General features: G+C 43.6%; 1 protein-coding gene across 1 annotated transcript in view; it reads left to right on the top strand.

The window, feature by feature from the left end:
• The window catches only part of WLS (Wnt ligand secretion mediator), a 106,579-nt gene extending 89,763 nt beyond the window's left edge, over positions 1–16,816 (top strand). The window contains exon 12 of the mRNA XM_082864776.1: positions 16,032–16,816. Within this exon, the coding sequence (XP_082720902.1) occupies positions 16,032–16,141 (110 nt within the window). The 3' untranslated portion in view covers positions 16,142–16,816. The remainder of the gene's footprint in view (positions 1–16,031) is intronic.
• Positions 16,817–19,519: the final 2,703 nt, after the last annotated feature.

The following is a 19,519-nucleotide window of genomic DNA, read 5'->3' on the forward strand; positions in this document are numbered from 1 at the left end:
GGCCCCCTGCATTGGGAGCACAGAGTCTTAACCACTGGACCACCAGTGTAGTCCCACTTCCAAACTATTAAATCATTTGGCCCTGGAACCCTTTTCCCAGGCATGGTATCTTTTGGAGCTAGTGTTCTGAAGAGCAGGCCTGGAGGAACATGACTACGCTTTTCACATGACACTCACCGTGTAGGTGTAGTAGATGAGTTTGCCTGTGCCTTCTCTCTCCTGCTGCAACACTTAACTCCTTAAGGGCCAGGATCGGTTCTTAAGGGTGCTTTGAAAATGTTGAGTGCATTAATGCTTTAGAAATAAGAGTTCTAGATTAGCTTTCTTATTTCACAGATAGGCCAGTGATCTTGAGATAGGTCATCTTGAGATGAACATGAGGGATGGAGCAGGGACAGGAGGGCATCTGTGCTGAGGGTCAAGGGTCGTGGAATGGTCTCAGCCACCATCTGTCCCCAGTATTACACCTGCCTCTTCTGTACAAAAGCATCCTAGACACCAGGACTCTCTTCCTTTCTACTCCATGACTTCCTGTCACACTATCAAGTCCATCTCTGGCCATGGGTCCTGGGCAAGAATAAAGACCTTTGGCTCACCTACCCACCTGCCCAACTCTTGGTTTGATTGACTTCCCTTCTACAAAGCTTGTGAGCCAGGTAGCCTTCAGCTTCCTTTCCAGTGCTAGCACTGTGTGTTTTACTATATGCATGGTAATGGGAGCATGTAGTCTCTTAGTGGCCCTCCATAATGTCAGAGGAAGGGATTCTGGGCTTGTGAACAAGAATCTTGATTTCATTTCATGGCCATCCTCTTGGACTTTGACAGAAACCATATGGACTTGTCCTTGACTTGAGAGTATTAAGCAGGAACCTAGTAGGTGGAGTTCCTGCCTTCCAGGGAAATACTACCTAAAGCAATGGCTGGACTTCCTGGGATGTTGGAATAATAATCCTAGCGGGTAACAGTTATTGAGTACTGACCGCGTGCTACAGCACTTTATGGACATAAACTATTCTGGTTGTTTTTGCTGTGGGACTAGTGGCGAACTGCTTCCCTCTCTGTGCACCACTTCTCCCACCTGTACGTGATCTCTTAAAATCTTTTGGGACCATAAAATTCTATGGTTCTCTTCATTCCCGTTAGCAAGGAAGGGGCAGAAGAGCACCTCCTTTCATAAAGTGGTAGCCCAGAGGGTGATTCCGTCACATGTAAGGGATTTCTAAACACTGGTGAGAATTTGTCCAAGCCCAGCACTTTCAGGCACATGGGAGGCCAGAGCTGTGGCCAGGCCTGCAGAGGCAGGATGACTGCCTGCCACCCTGTGGCGTCAGATGCTTGAGCCGCGAGCCAAGTGTTAGGCAGCTCCCATGAGGACGTCTTACTCAGCACAGCAGTCACCCTCCTAGGCTTCGAACCTTGCCATTGAGAATAGAACTTGATTTGTTCCCCAACAGATTTGTTGCTGTTTTTGAAGTCTACACAACACACAGATCGGTAATTTCACAGAAAGCTCAAAAGCTATTCTCAACAGGAGGTCGTATGCACTGAATCCCTTGCAAAGAAGTGTTTGGAAATGTCCATGGCTGTCCTGGATTGTCATTTATGACAGGGACGTGTCACTGGCATTTAGTGGCCAGATTCTAGGGATGCTAAATGTCCTACAAGGAGCAAAACAGTCCCTTATAGTAAAGAGTTATCCTGCCCCAAATGCCAATAGGGCCCTTGTTGAAAAACATTCAAGCAATCTAGCAGGCAGACTCTTTTGGGACCCTGTTCTGATCATAAACACAATTTTTAGTCGCACGATTTAGCAGCCCTGCAGTGGTGACATGACCCACTGTGACTTTGCAGAAGCCCGTAAGCCCCTAGCAGCTTGTTGTGCCCTTAGCTTACCTGGCTGGTGCCGTGCCCTGTGCATTTGGAAAGGGCTCTTCCAAGTTGGGTTCTCCGATCATTTTTCTTCTCTGCTCTCGTCCCTTTTCATCTCTTCATCCGCCGCCAGATCACACAATGTATCGTAGGAATTATGGAGCGTTTGTCAAAATTTTGAAGCTCCTTGGAAAAAACTAATTTGGAATATTACATGGAAACCTAGAAAATGAACTCTCAGAGGGATACACTGTATTTTATTAAATATATCTTTATTGGAGTATAACTGCTTCACAATACTGCACTAGCCTCTGTCGCACAACAAAGTGAATCAGCCACGTGCATACATACATCCCCATATCCCCTCTGTCTTGAGCCTCCCTCCCTATCCCACCCCTCTAGGTCATCACAAAGCACCGAGCTGCTCTCCCTGTGCTGTGTGGCTGCTTCCCACTAGCTATCTATTTTACATTTGGTAGTGTATATATGTCCGTGCTACTCTCACTTCACCAAGGCTTCCCCCTCCCCTCCGCGTCCTCAAGTCCATTCTCTATGTCTACGTCTTTGTTACTGCCCTGCTACTACGTTCATCAGTACCATTTTGTTGTTGTTTTTTTTAGATTCCATATAGATGCGTTAGCATATGGTATTTGTTTTTCTCTTTCTGACTTACTTCACTCGTATGACAGACTCTAGGTCCATCCACCTTATTACAAATAACTCAGTTTCGTTCCTTTTTATGGCTGAGTAATAGTCCATTGTATATATGTGCCACATCTTCTTTATCCATTCATCTGTCGATGAGACATTTAGGTTGCTTCCATGTCCTGGCTATTGTAAATAGTACTGCAGTGAACACTGTGGTACATGTCTCTCTTTGAATTATGGTTTTCTCAGTGTATACGCCCAGTAGTGGGATTGCTGGGTCATATGGTAGTTCTATTTTTAGTTTTTCAAGGAACCTCCATGCTGTTCTCTGTAGTGGCTGTATCAACTTACATTCCCACCAACAGTGCAGGAGGGTTCCCTTTACACTACACCCTTTCCAGCATTTACTGTTTCTAGATTTTTTGATGATGGACATTATGACTGGTGTGAGGTGATAACTCATTGTAGTTTGGATTTGCATTTCTCTAATAATTAGTGATGTTGAGCGTCTTTTCATTTGCCTCTTGGCCATCTGTATGTCTTCTTTGGTGAAATGTCTATTTAGGTCTTCCATGCATTTTTAAATTGGATTGTTTGTTTTTCTGATATTGAGCTCCATGAACTGTTTGTATATTTTGGAGATTGATCCTACTTCCATTGTTTCATTTGCAAATATTTTCTCCCATTCTGAGGGTTGGCTTTTCATTTTGTTTATGGTTTCCTTTGCTGTGCAAAAGCTTTTACGTTTAATTAGTTCCTGTTTGTTTATTTTTGTTTTTATTTTCATTACTCTAGGAGGTGGGTGGAAAAAGATCTTGCTGTGGTTTATGTCAAAGAATGTTTTTCCTATGTTTTCCTCTAAGAGTTTTATAGTGTCTGGTCTTACATTTAGGTCTTTAATCCATTTGGAGTTTATTTTTGTGTATGGTATTAGGGAGTGTTCTAATTTCATTCTTTTTTTTTTTTGCGATACACGGGCCTCTCACTGTTGTGGCCTCTCCCGTTGTGAAACACAGGCTCCAGAAGCGCAGGTTCAGCGGCCATGGCTCACGGGCCCAGTTGCACCGCGGCATGTGGGACCTTCCTGGACCGGGGCACGACCCCGTGTCCCCTGCATCGACAGGCGGACTCTCAACCACTGCGCCACCAGGGAAGCCCTAATTTCATTCTTTTACATGTAGCTGTCCAGTTTTCCCAGCACCACTTATTGAAGAGGCTGCCTTTTCTCCATGGTATGTTCTTGCCTCCCTTGTCGTAAATTAGGTGGCCGTATGTGTGTGGGTTTATCTCTAGGCTTTCTATCCTGTACCATTGATCTATATTTTTTGTTTTTATGCCAGTACCATACTATCTTGATCACTGTAGCTTTGTAGTATAGTTTGAAGTCAAGGAGCCTGATTCCTCCGGCTCCGTTTTTCTTTCTCAAGTTTGCTTTGGCTATTCAGGGTCTTTTGTGTTTCCATACAAACTGTAAAATTTTTTCTAATTCTCTGAAGAATGCCATTGGTAATTTGATAGGGATTGCATTGACTCTGTAAATTGCTTTGGGTAGTGTAGTCATTTTGACAATATTGATTCTTCCAATCCAAGAACATGGTGTATTTCTCCATCTGTTTGTGTCATCTTTGATTTATTTCATCAGTGTTTTATAGTTTTCTGAGTACAAGTCTTTCACCTCCTTAGGTAGGTTTATTCCTAGGTATTTTATTCTTTTTGTTGCGATGGTAAATGGGATTGTTTCCTTAATTTCTCTTTCTGATTTTTTTGTTGTTAGTGTATAGGAATACCAGAGATTTCTGTGCATTTATTTTGTATCCTGCAACCTTACCAAATTCATTGATTCTAGTATGTTCTAGTTCTAGTTCTAGTTCTAGTAGTTTTTTGGTGGCATCTTTAGGATTTTCTATGTATAGTATCATGTCATCTGCAGACAGTGACAGTTTTATTTCTTCTTTTCCCATTTGTATTCCTTTTATTTCTTTTTCTTCTCTGATTGCTGTGGCTAGGTCTTCCAAAACTATGTTGAATAAGAGTGGTGAGAGTAGACATCCTTGTCTTGTTCCGGATCTTAATAGAAATGCTTTCAGTTTTTCACCACTGAGTATGATGTTTGCTGTGGGTTTGTAATATGTGGCCTTTATTATGTTGAGGTAGGTTCCCTCTGTGCCCATTTTCTGGAGGATTTTTATCATAAAGAGGTGTTGAATTTTGTCAAAAGCTTTTTCTGCATCTATTGAGATGATCATACGGTTTTTATTCTTCAATTTGTTAATATGGTGTATCACATTGATTGATTCGCATATTTTGAAGAATCCTTCATCCCTGGAATAAATCCCACCTGATCATGGTGTATGACCCTTTTAATGTGTTGTTGGCTTCTGTTTGCTAGTATTTTGTTCAGAATTTTTGTGTCTATGTTCATCAGTGATATTGGTCTATAATTTTCTTTTTTGTAATATCTTTTTCTGGTTTTGGTATCAGGGTGATGGTAGCTTTGTAGCATGAATTTGGGAGTGTTCCTTCCCCTGCAATTTTTTGGAAGAGTTTGAGAAGAATCAGTTTTAGCTCTTCTCTAAATGTTTGATAGAATTCGCCTGTGAAGCCATCTGGTCCTGGACTTTTGTTTGTTGGAGAGTTTTAATTACAGTTTCAATTTAATTACTTGTGATAAGTCTGTTTATATTTTCTAATTCTTCCTGGTTCAGTCTTGTAAAATTGTACCTTTCCAAGAATTTGTCCATTTCTTCGTGGTTGTCCATTTTATTGGCATATAGTTTGTAGTAGTGTCTTATAATCCTTTGTATTTCTGTGGTGTCAGTTGTGATTTCTTCTTTTTCTTTACTAATTTTATTGATTTGCATACTCTCCCCTTTTTTCTTGATGAGTCTGGCTAATGGTCCATCAATTTTGTTTATCTTCTCAAAGAACCAGCTTTTATTTTTATTGATGTTTGCTATCGTTTCCTTCATTTCTTTTTCATTTATTTCTGATCTGATCTTTATGATTTCTTTCCTTCTGCTAACTTTGGGGTATTTTTGTTCTTCTTTCTCTAATTCCTTTAGGTCTAGGGTTAGATTGTTTACTTGAGATTTTTCTTGTTTCTTGAGGTGAGATTGAATTGCTATAAACTTCCCTCTTAGAACTGCTTTTGTGTTCCATAGGTTTTGGGTCATGATGTTTTCGTTGTCATTTGTTTCTGTGTATTTTTTTATTTCTTCTTTGGTTTCCTCAGTGATCTCTTGGTTATTTAGTAGCTCACTGTTTAGCCTCCATGTATTTGTGGTTTTTACAGTATTTTTCCTGTGATTGATTTCCAGTCTCATAGCATTGTTGTCAGAAAAGATGCTTGATGATTTCAATTTTTTTAAATTTACCAAGGCTTGATTTGTGACCCAAGAGGTGATCTATCCTGGAGAATGTTCTGTGTCTACTTGAGAAGTGTATTCTGCAACTTTAGGGTGGAATGTTCTATAAATATCAATTAAATCTATCTGGTCTATTGTGTCATCTAAAGCTTGTGTTTCCTTATTTATTTTTTGTTTGGATGATCTGTCCATTGGTTTAAGTGGGGTGTTAAAGTCCCCTACTATTATTGTGTTACTGTCGATTTCTCCTTTCATGGTTGTTAGCATTGGCCTTATGTCTTGAGGTGGGTTTATGCACCCTATGTTAGGTGCCTAAACATTTATAATTGTTATATCTTCTTCTTGGATTGATCCCTTGATCATTACATAGTGTCCTTCCTTATCTCTTGTGACAGTCTTTATTTTAACGTCTATTTTATCTGATATGCGTATTGCTACTCCAGCTTTCTTGTGATTTCCATTTGCATGGAATATCTTTTTCCATTCCTTCACTTCCAATCTGTATGTGTCCATAGGTCTGAAGTGGGTCTCTTGTAGACAGGCATATATATGGGTCTTGTTTTTGTATCCATTTAGCCAGTCTGTGTCTTTTGGTTGGGGCATTCAGTCCATTTATGTTCAATGTTATTATCGATATGTATGTTCCTATTACCATTTTCTTAATTGTTTTGGATTTGTTTTTGTGGGTCTTTTTCTTCTCTTGTGTTTCCTGCCTAGAAAAGTTTCTTTAGCATTTGTTGTAAAGCTGGTTTGGTGGTGCTGAATTCTCTTAGCTTTGGCTTGTCTGAAAAGCTTTTGATTTCTCCATTGAATCTGAATGAGATCCTTGCTGGGTAGAGTAATCTTGGTTGTAGGTTTTCCTCTTTCAGCACTTAAAGTATATGCTGCCACTCCCTATGGCCTGCAGAGTTTCTGCTGAAAAGTCAGCTGATAACCTTATGGGATTTCCTTTGTATGTTATTTTTTTTCTCTTTTAATATTTTTTCTTTGAATTTAATTTTTGTTAGTTTGATAAATATGTGGTTTGATGTGTTTCTTTTGGGGTTTATCCTGGATGGGACTCTCTGTGCTTCTTGGACTTGTGTGACTATTTCCTTTCCCATGTTAGGGAAGTTTTCCACTATAATCTCTTCAAATATTTCCTCAGACCCATTCTTTTTCTCTTCTTCTGGGACCCTTATAATTTGAATGTTGGTGCATTTAGTGTTGTCCCAGCGGTGTCTGAGATTGTCTTCAATTCTTTTCATTCTTTTTCTTTATTCTGCTCCTCGGCAGGTACTTCTACCCTTTTGTCTTCCAGCTCACTTATTTGTTCCTGTGCCTCAGTTATATTCTGTTACTAATTCCTTCTAGTGTATTTTTCATTTCAGTTATTGTGTTGTTCATCTGTGTTTGCTTGTTCTTTACTTCTTCTACAGCTTTCTTAAACATTTCTTGTATTTTCCCAGTCTGTGCCTCCATTCTATTTCTGAGATTCTGGATCATCTTTACTATCATTACTCTGAATTCTTTTTCAGGGAGATTGCCTATTTCTTCTTCATTTATTTGGTCTTATAGGTTTTTACCTTGCTCCTTCATCTGTGACATATTTTTTTGCCATCTCTTTTTTTTTTTTTTGATGGGTGGAATTGTGTTCCTGTCTTACTGGTTGTTTGGCCTGAGGCTTCCAACACTGGAGTTTGTAGGCTGTTGGGTAGGGCTGGGTCTTGGTGCTGAGATGAGGATTTCTGGGAGACCTCACTCCGATGAATATTCCCTGGAGTCTGAGGTTCTCTGTTAGTCCAGTGGTTCGGACTCGGAGCTCCCACTGCAGGATCTTTGGCCAGACCCCCGGCTCATGAACCAAGATCCCACAAGCTGCCCGGAGCAGCCAAAAAAGAAGGGGGGGAGAACAATAACAAAGTAAAAAATAAAATTATACTAAGAAATTAACAGATATGTTAGAAAGAATGTAAAAATAAAAGTAGAGATGAAACAACAACTGGAAGGCAAAACAGAACCATAATAATAAAAAAGAGGAGGAGAAAAGAAGAAAAGGTGGAAAAGGCCTTAGCTATGGGGGGCAGGGCCTAAGCAGGGGTGGGGTTTGGGCAGTGGGCGGGCCCTATGCTTAGGACACACAGGACTGGAAAAGGCCCTGGGGGTGTTGGGGGTGGGGCTTAGGCTCAACGGAACAGAAGGGGCCCAGGTGTGCCTCCCACCTCTGGTCTCAGAGCACTGGGGACCACACCTGGGAGCTCAGTAGGTTTCCCTGGCTCAAGTGGGTGGGGCCAACGCCCTCTGTTCCTCTCCCGCTCCTCCGGTCCTGGAGGCCCCTTCCTGCCCGCCTCTCCTGATCTCCTCCCCGTCTCCCTCCTATGCCCCCAGGACCCACGCAGCCTGGAGTGGGCCTCTGAGGGCGTAGGACCTGGCCCGAGAATCAGGCAGACTTCTCTGGATGGTTGGGCAGGTGATGCGCTGGGCGTGCTCTCCCTGATCCAAGCCTCCAAGGGTGAACCCCTTCCCCCTCTCAGCCACCCCTCAAGGGCACCGGTCCTGTCTGGCCTCCACTTCTCCTACCTCCTCAGTCCCCCCACGTCCTACCAGTTCGCTTGGGGGTTCCTCCTGTCACCTTGGGCTTCGAGGTACCCCACCAGCATCCTGCCGGTGCCCAAGTTGTGGGGAGATGCAAACTCCTCATCTTCCCACACTGCCCTACAGTGTATTTTTAAATTCTCCGACTCTCTGGATGGCATTCCTCCTCCTTCCTCAGCCTTCCCATGCTCCTTTTCCTTTCTTGTGGAAAGTTTTTATTTTTAACTGGCTTGGACTCCCTCCCCACTCTAGCTTGTAAGGTCCAGAGCCAAGAATTTGGATCTCTTGCTATGGAGAATGAATCCTAGGTATGTGGCTCTTCTTGCCTTCGTGAGATGGATCCTGAGTGGAGCTCTGGAGAAAGCTCATTTCCAGAAAATTGGCAAGCAGTTTCTGATGCAGCAGAGGCCAGAGGGGCTAAGGAAAGAGAAAAAGCCATTGAGAAGTGTTGTTTTGTTTGGGAGATGGAGGGAGATGCTGAGAAATGTGTGTGTGTGTGTGTGTGTGTGTGTGTGTGTGTGTGTGTGTGGAGGGGGAGTGGATAGGAAGGAAATGAAAGCAGAGAGCACAGACTTTTGCTTCTCCCTTTTGGTCAAGGAATGGACAGAGAGGAAGCGGGCAGCAGGTTTGAGAGAGGGTCAGTTTCCAAAGAACATTTTCTCTCACGTAATTCTGTTTATTGTGTGGCTCGGAAAATGAGCCTTAAAAATGAACCAGCGAGTGCCTCAGTGCCTCGCACTGTGCTGGGTTTGAGAGGATGAGTGACAAAGACACATGCTTGTTCTCACAGAGCTAGCAGTCTGATCTAGGAGATGAGACTTCCTCCTCTGCCTCCTGAAACATGGGACGTGGCAGGACAGCTCCATCCAGGGTGTCCAAGCCAGAATGTTTTCATGTTGTCGGCGGCTGATTGGTGCCGCAGGGGTGTGGTACTCCAGGGTCCTAACTGTCGGTGGATCCACCACAGCTGCAGTGTTGGTATAAACACGTTCAAATCAGTCTATATATATATGGTTGTAAAATTAATTTACGTCCATGTTTACTAAACGATTACCCTTAGTTTTGTAAACCATAGAGATCCCAATTCTCAGATTCTTGTATCAGAAGAACAGGAATGTTTGTGAATGCTTGTAATCTGTATTTTGATTGGATCATACAGTGGATTTTGAAAGGCTTTATTTAGACTATGTGTGTACTTAATATACGTTAATTAATAAAACTGAAATAGTTTTTAATGTGTTAAAAATATATATAATGAGGGCTTCCCTGGTGGCGCAGTGGTTGAGAGTCCGCCTGCTGATGCAGGGGACGCGGGTTCGTGCCCTGGTCCGGGAAGATCCCACATGCCGCGGAGCGGCTAGGCCCGTGAGCCATAGCCGCTGAGCCTGTGCGTCCGGAGCTTGTGTTCCGCAACGGGAGAGGCCGCAACAGTGAGAGGCCCGCGTACCGCAAAAAAAAAAAAAAAAAAAAAAAAAAATATATATATATATATATATATATGTATATATAATGAGACTATCAATGTATACATATGTATCTGTTTACCTATAATCATCTTATGTGTATATATGTATATATGTGTATACATATATATAGATACACATATACTTATTTTTCTTTAATTTAGCAAAGATACTTTAGACCTTCTCTTTCAAGGACCATTCACATTTTCTGCCGTGCTCCTGCTGCCTTTTCGTTAAAGCTTTTCCTTTTACCTGTTTCCATAATCAATCTGCGAATCATTCTGGATGTCTTCCCAGGCAGAAACAAACTGCAACACAGGCTGATGTTAACCCTCAGCCCGGAGCAAAGGCTTCATCTCTCAGGGGTACACCATCGATGCCCTGCACACAGGACACACTGTCCAGATCCCCTCAAGTCACCAGTTCATGTAGGGAAAAAAAGTTGGAGTTGCTTATGAAGTCAATTCTTGATACTAGCTTTCATTTTTGTGTTATTTCGTTTATAAAATTCTTATCAGAAGGTTTTAGAAAAAAAGTGAGAAATGGAATTCCTGACTAGATGACTATGACAGAGGGAACAGGAGACACTCTAAGTGCCAACAGGTTCCTTTCTATTTCTATTCCCACTAAATGTCTTCTGTCTGACACATTCTTTCTGCTGGAAGCCACAGCAGCAACCCCAGGCCCTGTGTCTTGGTAGCTGCCGTTCAGTGTCAGTTTGGCTTCTGGAGGCTTCTGAGGTCTCCTGCTGCTTGTTTCACAGGAAAGGTGGCTTAGGCTTTTGTTGCCTCGGTAAATGTTTGGTTTGAGTCATGAGGCTTTGACAGTGGCTGCCTTTTGTTGTGATCTTTCCCCTGCTTGTGTGTTAAGTGACACGCACCTACCCATGGCCAGGCTGGCTTCCCCTTGATGTCTGTGAGCAGCGATGGAATCGGTCTTCCCTCCAGGGCTCGACTCAGATTCTGAAGTGGGTCTTGATAGCCTGTCTCTTCACATGGTCTTCCCTCTGTGCATGTCTGTATCCTCATCTTTTTTTTTCTCAGAAAGAGAAATTATGGTTATATTGGATTAGGGTTCACCCTAATGACTCCATTTTAACTTAATCACCTCTTTAAAGACCCTGTGTCCAAATATAGTCACATTCTGAGGTACTGGGAATTAGGACTTCAACAAATGGATTGGCGGGGAGGTACAATTCAAGCTACGATGCTAAGATTTCATGCAAAATGTCTAGGATTTATTGTTCCCCTCCTTAGAGGTGCCTGGCACTGAGTGTCTGGAGGCACCTTGGAGGTAGATGGGAAACAGCTCACTTCAAGTCTGGTATAAACCAACTTGATCGTTGAAAGGGATTGAGAGATCCCTGAACCTTTCCTACCAAGGCCACTCTGCCTTATCCCCCAGAAGGGATCACAAAGGCTGAGTCATCCCAAAGCACACCTGTTTTTTTGTTTTGTTTTTTTTTGCGGTACGTGGGTCTCTCACTGCTGCGGCCCCTCCCGTTGCGGAGCACAGGCTCCGGATGCGCAGGCTCAGCGGCCATGGCTCACGGGCCCAGCCGCTCCATGGCATGTGGGATCCTCCCGGACCGGGGCACGAACCGGTGTTCCCTGCATCGGCAGGCGGACTCTCAACCACTGTGCCACCAGGGAAGCCCAGCACACCTGTTTTCTAGCTGAGTGTTTGTCCCTAACCCCAGTGGGAAATTCCAGTGCTGGGGTGCTGGGCTAGATAGAACCGTGTAGAGCAGAGCAGGGAGGAGCTGGACCGGCCCATGTGAGGAAGTATTGGTGGGTGTTTTTAATGATCACTTACTACATAGCAGATACTGTGCTGGTGATTTACATTCTTTAAATTTTTTTTTTTTTTAAAGATTTAGAAAACCCACCATCCAGTATTTTGTTAACACCCAAAATGTAGAAAGGATATAATTGTAAACAACAGTCCTTGGCATGGAAATAATTTAGCTTTACAAACAATACACTCTCCTTGATTTTCTCATTTTTCCATGAACCAGAGACATCATTACAGAGAGTTATCATTTGAGCTTAGCGTTGAAGGTGAAAATGGGAAGAGGTTTGTTGTGGGACTGGAAGAAATTCCACAGAAAAGTAAGGAGTGTTATAGAAAGAACATAAACTTTGGAGGTAGACATAGATGGTTTGGAATCCTGGCTCCAATATATACTGTGTATGACCTCAAGAAATAAATATAAACTCATAGTATGAGAGCTTTCTGGCTTCCACATCTGGGTAATGAGGTATTAATTTGCCTTAGTGGTTGTGAGGACAGAATTAGGTAGCCCTTATTAATATTAGAAGAATGTGGATCTCTCCCAAATTCTGTGAAACCACCTTGGAATTAAATTAGAAGTTTCCCTTCTTTGACTAAAGTAGCCACATTTACACAAATAATTGTCATTAAAATGCTGCCAGTCTTAGGAAGCTGTGCTCATCGTTATATCATTAGAGTGCAGTTTATGTAGCTTTCTGCATCCCCGGTATGCATTCCAGCAGTTAAAATCAAGCAGCAGCTGCATATCTGTGGATGTCATGCCATAGATGTGGATCTATTGATAGTCCTTTGAGATTAAATCCCATGGCAGAGATTGGTCTCATTTCACAATGGTTAGAAACAAGACTTCATCTTTTGCGGTACGCGGGCCTCTCACTGTTGTGGCCTCTCCCGTTGCGCAGCACAGGCTCCGGACGTGCAGGCTCAGCGGCCATGGCTCATGGGCCCAGCTGCTCCGCGGCATGTGGGATCTTCCCAGACTGGGGCACGAACCCGCGTCCCCTGCATCGGCAGGCGGACTCCCAACCACTGTGTCACCAGGGAAGCCCAAGGCTTCATCTTATTGTTAATTAGCTGAGATGAACTGACATCATAACTAGGAAGAGAGACTTACTACAAACTGAAGAATTCTTTTCCTTTCATAATTTATTCTTTTCCATTTATTCTGCTCCTACCCCCTAATAAGAAACATATCACATTTTCAGAAGGGTTTGTTTTGTTGTCTTGGAAGGGAAGAGACTTTGAACATGTTTGTGCACCGAGCAGCAGAAGCTGAGAGAGGGAGAGTAGCAGGTGGAGCGAGACCTTGGCAGAAGAGGAAGTTTGTGGAGTTTGGAGACAAATGGCGGGATCCCTACTCCTGCTATGTCACTGTCATTTTCCCATCTGTTCCCTAAGGGGGAAATGTTGGTCTTCAAGGTACAGTGAAACCACACATGAATCATGGATTTTCCTAGCGAGAGTCCCATTGATCCAGGTCCTCATTCTGGCTCTGCTGGGAGCAAGCCTGGTCACATTAGAGAAATTCATTGCCTATTTGAGCCTTGGTGTCTTCACATCTTATTAGGAAATACAGGGCGTGCTAAGCCCCTAAAAGTGCATATGGTAAATACTCATAAATAATAGCTCTCCTTACTATCAGTGCACTGATGTTGTGTGCTATAAACTTCCTTTCATCAGATGCAAATGCAAAATTAATATGCTGAACAATTCATCCAAATTACTGTATGTATATATGTATATATCTATGAGAGTAACGTATTGTATGTGGATTTGTACTTCACCGGCAGTCTCAATGGGTGTTGGAAACTTGCATATTTACATAGAGTCAGCATAACCTAAGGTTGAGGAGGCTCATTGCTCCGGTTTCAACCCCACATCACTATTTTTTGTTGTTGCTGTTGTTGTTGCGGTACGCGGGCCTCTCACTGTTGTGGCCTCTCCCGTTGCGGAGCACAGGCTCCGGACGCGCAGGCCCAGCGGCCATGGCTCACGGGCCCAGCCGCTCCGCGGCATGAGGGATCTTCCCGGACCGGGGCACGAACCTGTGTCCCCTGCATCGGTAGGTGGACTCTCAACCACTGCGCCACCAGGGAAGCCCCCCACGTCACTATTTATCAACTTGGGTCTTGGGAAAGTTACTTGACCTCTCTGTGCCTCAGTTTCTTCTTCAAAAGAATGGAAATGATGAAATGGTACCTCTCTCAAAGGGCTGGTAATGAGGATTAAATGCATAAATATTTGTAAAGTGTTTAGAATGGAGTCAGACATAGGACAAGCACTATAACATAGGTACCTGTTAAAATTAAAAAGCCCAAGTAATTTTGGCTGTTTTTTCACGTGATGTGATCTGTAACGGTCATACACATTTTCCAGGACCTGCAATTTGGAATCACATTTTAAGCTTAAATAATTGGTGCCTTCGGTTCAAAACCTGAGTAGAATTACAATCTAGTATCTATTTCTACGAAGTCTTCAGTGAAAGGGATTCCTTAGGTAAACACTTGGAGGTACTAATGGGTCTACTGGGGTGCTCAGGACTCTCTTTGAAATTTTGATGACTCTCAGACATGCAGATCATGAAATTGGCTTTGAAGTTTTGGTTGGCTCACCCAGATATGCAAATCCAGAACTAGCTTTGACCAAGAAATTTGAGGCTTAAGCAGTTCTTGACTGAGGAGTGGACTAGAAGTTGCAGCAGTGAGAATGTAAGTTAGTGACCTGGGAAAACTTGCTCATTGTATGATTAATGGTTCCACGTGGCCCCAGGCAGCTCTGTGTAAAGCCTTTAAGCAGCCTTTCCACCCTATTGGTGCATGCCAAGTGCCGTACCATTGGAGTCTGGGCTGATACCCCTTTGGTACCTGCTCTGCCCCCTGTCCTTGGATTGGACACTTGCTAGAACAGCCCCAAATTGCTATGAACAGTTTCTGCAACAGCTAATGACCCTGCTTCTGGGACTAAAGATTCTTCTGGGTAGAGAATTGCAATTCCAGCATTTCATAAGAGTGATTTAGTTGCACAGCTGCTGAGGGTCTACAGTGAAAAACGAATACCCCGTGGCACACATGAAGGGCACCAGCCTGCACGGTGACCCCTAGGGTCCTAAGGCCATCAGATTAATGGATGCCCAGCAATTCCTAAACTAGTGACGAGATATTAGTTGGGCCAGCGCTTTCTTCTAAGTAATAGTATGGAATCCCGTTTGAAAACAGCGCTTGTGTGTTTAATTCCATGCTTTGAAGTAGGAAAAATTTCAGTTCCAGCAACTATGAAATCATATGTGTACAATGTAAGTAAAAAAATAATCCCAGACATAACCTTAACCTTTTGTTCTCTAGCACCCCTCTCTGCAAATATGTCTGTACATGTGCTCCCCACATACAGTCCAACTGAGAACCACTGGGTCTTGGTGTTTTTCGTTTTCCCTTTGCCAACTATATATTCACTTGATGGTCTTACGGCAGGTAGCAGACTCTAAGGGTTTAACACAGAAACTTATTTTTCTCCTGCTAGTTGAGAACAGGCCACATTATTCCATTTTAGCAGAGGAATACCTTTGTCCACTGGTGATGACTCCAGAACACTGGTGTTGTATAGAATCCTGGGGGCAACAGAAAATTCAGAGCACATTTCTTACGTTTTTTTCCTGGAGGAGAAAACGCCTAATTATTCCTAAAGGCATTACACGCAGTGCCCTGTCCAATCTGTTGGTAAATATAGGCAGGTCGTCTTTACCTTCACATGGCCGTAGCTGCTTTGTAAATTATTCACAGCGAATGTGTACGTGATTTTGGAGTCAGACCTACCTTCCTTGGCCTAGTTCCCGGCTCCATCGTGTGTCTGCTCCTCTTCCTGACCCCCCTCCCAGCTTCCTCACCTGTAAAGCTGGCAAGACCAGAGTTCCTGCCTCGGAGGGCTCTCGTGAGGATTAAATACGGCAAAAACCGCATGGTCGTGTCAATAGACGCAGAAGACGCATTTGACAAATTTCAACCATCACGTATAAAGCATCAAGAATAGCGTCAGGCACAAAGTAAGCTCTATTAAATGTTAATAATATTACGAATAACGTAGGCAGTAAGCTGACTCATCTATCCTTAAAATGTCTTCTCTGGGAGACGGAAATGCTAAGAAATTACTGGCGAGTCCGAGTGCAAAGGGTGGGAGTCAGCCCTACTTTTAGGTGTCTGTGCCCTGGTTTTTTCTCTAAGCTCAGAATGTGAAAGAGCTCTGGTGTTGGGCGGTTGTTACTGAGACGAATCCCAGCTTTCTCCTTCCTCCTTGATCACATCTAACACCAAAAACCCTGTTTCAGGCGATCTGGGTGTCCACAGTGGGGAAGAACTCCAGCTCACCACCACTATCACCCACGTGGACGGACCCACCGAGATCTACAAGTTGACCCGCAAGGAGGCCCAGGAGTAGGAGGCTGCAGCACCCGGCTGGGACTGTCCCCCACGCCCCAGCCCCGCTAACTAGAGTGGGGAGCGTGCCAGAGAGCTCCACGTGCAAATGAATGCTCTGTCTCTTAGCTGTGGTTTACTTGGACCAGCAGCGTGGACGTTTGTCAGCTTGCCTTCTGATGGTAACTCTTGGAGGAAGATTCCTGCGGCCACTAATGCATTGTGTACGATAACAAACCCTCTGGTACGACACATGTTCTGTGATCATTGTTAATTAGTGACATAGTAACAGCTGTAGCAGGTGGTTAGTCAACCTCATGTGTTGGGGGTGCACTCCTTGGGGGATGGTTTGGGCCAGATGGGGTCTATATGGAGTGGAATATTTGATTCTTTTTTTTTCCTGTTTTAGATTCTAGGATAGAGTTTAACATTCTTTGCTGTCCGAGATGGGCTGGTGTCATAGTCTTCTTAGTCCCTGACCACTTTTTTTTTCCCTATTTATATCACCAAGTAGCCTATCGAGTTAATATTTAAGTTGTCAATAGATATGTGCCCTTATTTTTTACGGCATAATATAAAATAACTGAATTTCATGAGAAGGTCTGTTACACCAGGGGCATTTCAGCTTTGAAACCAAATCTGTATATCCAATACTAACCAGTCTGTTGGATGTGGGTTTTAAAAAATGTTTGCTAAACTACCCGAGTAGGATTTATTGTATTAAATGGCCTCTGGGTCTGAAAAGCTTTTTTAACCTCTTGCTTAAAATGTGTTTTCTTTTGATAAGATGCTTCAAACAGCCTCCGAAAGTGTAGATCCGATCATTTAAATAAACCTGTATGTATATGCACACATGTATATGCACACCTCGTCCTCATGCTCAGCCAGAACACGTGCTTGCAGATTCTTTTCCGTGTTGCATCTATGAGGTAGAGGGAAACAGCTCTATGAAAAATTAAAATATTTTGCCATCAACTCAAAGTGTTTGGGGGTGGTATATATTTCTGGAAATAGGGTAACGTTTTCTGCACTGAATGGTTAACCTACCTAGGCTGGCATGGGTGACAGAAAGTGTGGGGGGGGGGAAATGTACATGATTTAGAAGTAAATTATGACCCTCCTACCTATGCCCACTTCCCCAAAGAGCCTGTTTCATTGTATTTTAACTCTGCCATTGGGGAGACAACATGGTACAGCAGAGAGAGAGAATACTGGATCTGAGATTAGAAGGCAGAGTTTCCTAGCAGAGACCCAACATTTATTACATAGCGTGACCTTGTTGAAGCCACCTGACCTGGCTGTTCCCTCACCTACGAACTGGCGTTCATAAACTTTAACTGCTTCACGGGGTGGCAGTGCAAATTAAGTCAGTTAATGTGTATGGAAATGCATTTTAAACTCTGAAGCTGTGTAACTATGTTCTTTCTGGATTTTAAAGACAATTTCGTGAGTGTCCTGTTTTTCAGACATTGATGCCTGGAGGTTTGGGGCACCATCCATTTAATTCACCTACTCGGCACTCCTTCTCCATCCTTTCTTTTCCCTGATTTTGGCTAAAACCATGGTATACAGTGATGGGAGGAATTACTTTGGCTTTGGCTTTTCTCTCAGGCCTTTTCCTGTCCTGGTAAACATTTGATGGTGTCTAATCCAATGCACTCAACATCCACTTCTGATCGACCACTGTGGTGCCAGGAATTAAATGTAGCCCATGCTTCACAGTCTGGAAGGGAAGATGAACTTAAAACACGACAAGTAATCTCCTGCCCCAGAGGATGGATGAGAGCTTCTCCTAAGGAGATGCGGAAAGGGCCTGAGATAGGCCTTAAAGAAGAAGAAGTAAGATTTTACGAGGGCTGAAGGACAAAGGGAACAACAGTAAAAAATCATGGAGGAAGTGAAGAACAGAGAATGTGTGGACAAGGCTGGTCATCAGGCCTGATTGGCACATAACAGGCATGGATATAGCAGAAGACGGGCCCCATGCATCTGTGAGCCAGAATGAGAAGGGTCCTTAATGCTATGGGAAGAGCTATCAGACTCAGCCTAGAGTTTTAGGCAGAAAAGTGATATGATCAGAGTTACTGCTGGAGCAACAGAAAGGCTGGACAAGCCCAGCAAAAAGATCACAAACCCTGGAACCAGGGCAATAGTAGAGGACATGGAGAAGAGGGGGTTAATTTTGGAGATAAAACCGGCAAGGTCTGAGCATTCTGAATGTGGACCTCATGAAAAGCAAGAGCAGAGTCAAATTTCAAGCCCTCCTAGGTGAGGGAACGTTAGGGCCCTTGACAGAATTAGGGATTTTTGGAGAGGAAGTATCAGTGAAACTATTACCTAAGGGTCTGTAAGTACTAGAAGCCAAGTCTAGCAAGCTTAACTAAAAGAGGGACTTCAGTAGAACTTTCCGAGAGCACTCAGCACCAGGAATTCATGGACCTTTCCCCTAAAACGCTACCATTAACTAGTCCAAGTCTTTGTCTCTCTCGCTTCAAAACTAGGGGAGGGTGCGTGAGTGGCTCAGTCTCAGGCAGGTGGCTGCCCCTGTGCAGATCACCTGTGATCAGGAAGCCAAGTCAAATGGCTGCTAGCAGCTTACCCTGTGGATTGACATCAGTTTCTAAAGAATGGAGAATCCATTCTGAGCTGGGCACACAATCAGAAAAGATGAATTACAGTGGGCCAGATGAGGAGTTTGGAGTTTTGGGTTTTAAAAGCCATCTTCTGGAGGAATTGACAAGCTAGCAGTTGGAAACAAGAGAAGCGGACCAGTCAGGGCAGGAGGCTTTGCAGCCATCATCACTGAGAATGAAGTTCAGCAAAGTGTCAGATAGCTGTGAGTGATGAACCGGGCACAGCCCATTCAAGAGGTGAGAGGAAGAAACTGAGGTACATGACTCCCAGGAACGCAAGGTGTCAAAGAAGCCAAAGAAAGAACCAGACCCAAGGGAAAAAAGTTCAATACCCTGAGAGATTCAACAGCATTTAAAGATTGAATAAGGTCTGTTGGATTTGGTGGTTTGGACATGTGGGACCTCATGGCAAGGACAGACATTAGAGTGCTCATGATGGGAAGGAAAGCGGTAGGACGGTGGTCCAGGAGGAACCAGAGTCTGGGGGAGAGAATGGGACTGAGTTTGTAAACTCTGAGGGGGTGAGAGTCAGCCATGAAGTCAAGACAATGATGAAGTAACATAAGCCCCAAGGAAGGTCAGAGACTTGGGATAAAGGACACAAGCTGATGAGTTAGCTTTGAAGGAGTGAAAGGTCACTTTTATCCAGAGACAGGAGAGAAATAACCGATGGATGTTAGAGGAGAAACTTTAGGTCAAAAGGAGAGAAGTTGCAGCCTGTCCCTTTGTGTGTTCTGTTTTCTCCATGAACATGAAATGAGCTTGGA

Source organism: Leucopleurus acutus (assembly GCF_964270905.1).
Source record: "Leucopleurus acutus genome assembly, chromosome: 2".
In the NCBI taxonomy this organism is placed as follows: domain Eukaryota; kingdom Metazoa; phylum Chordata; class Mammalia; order Artiodactyla; family Delphinidae; genus Leucopleurus; species Leucopleurus acutus.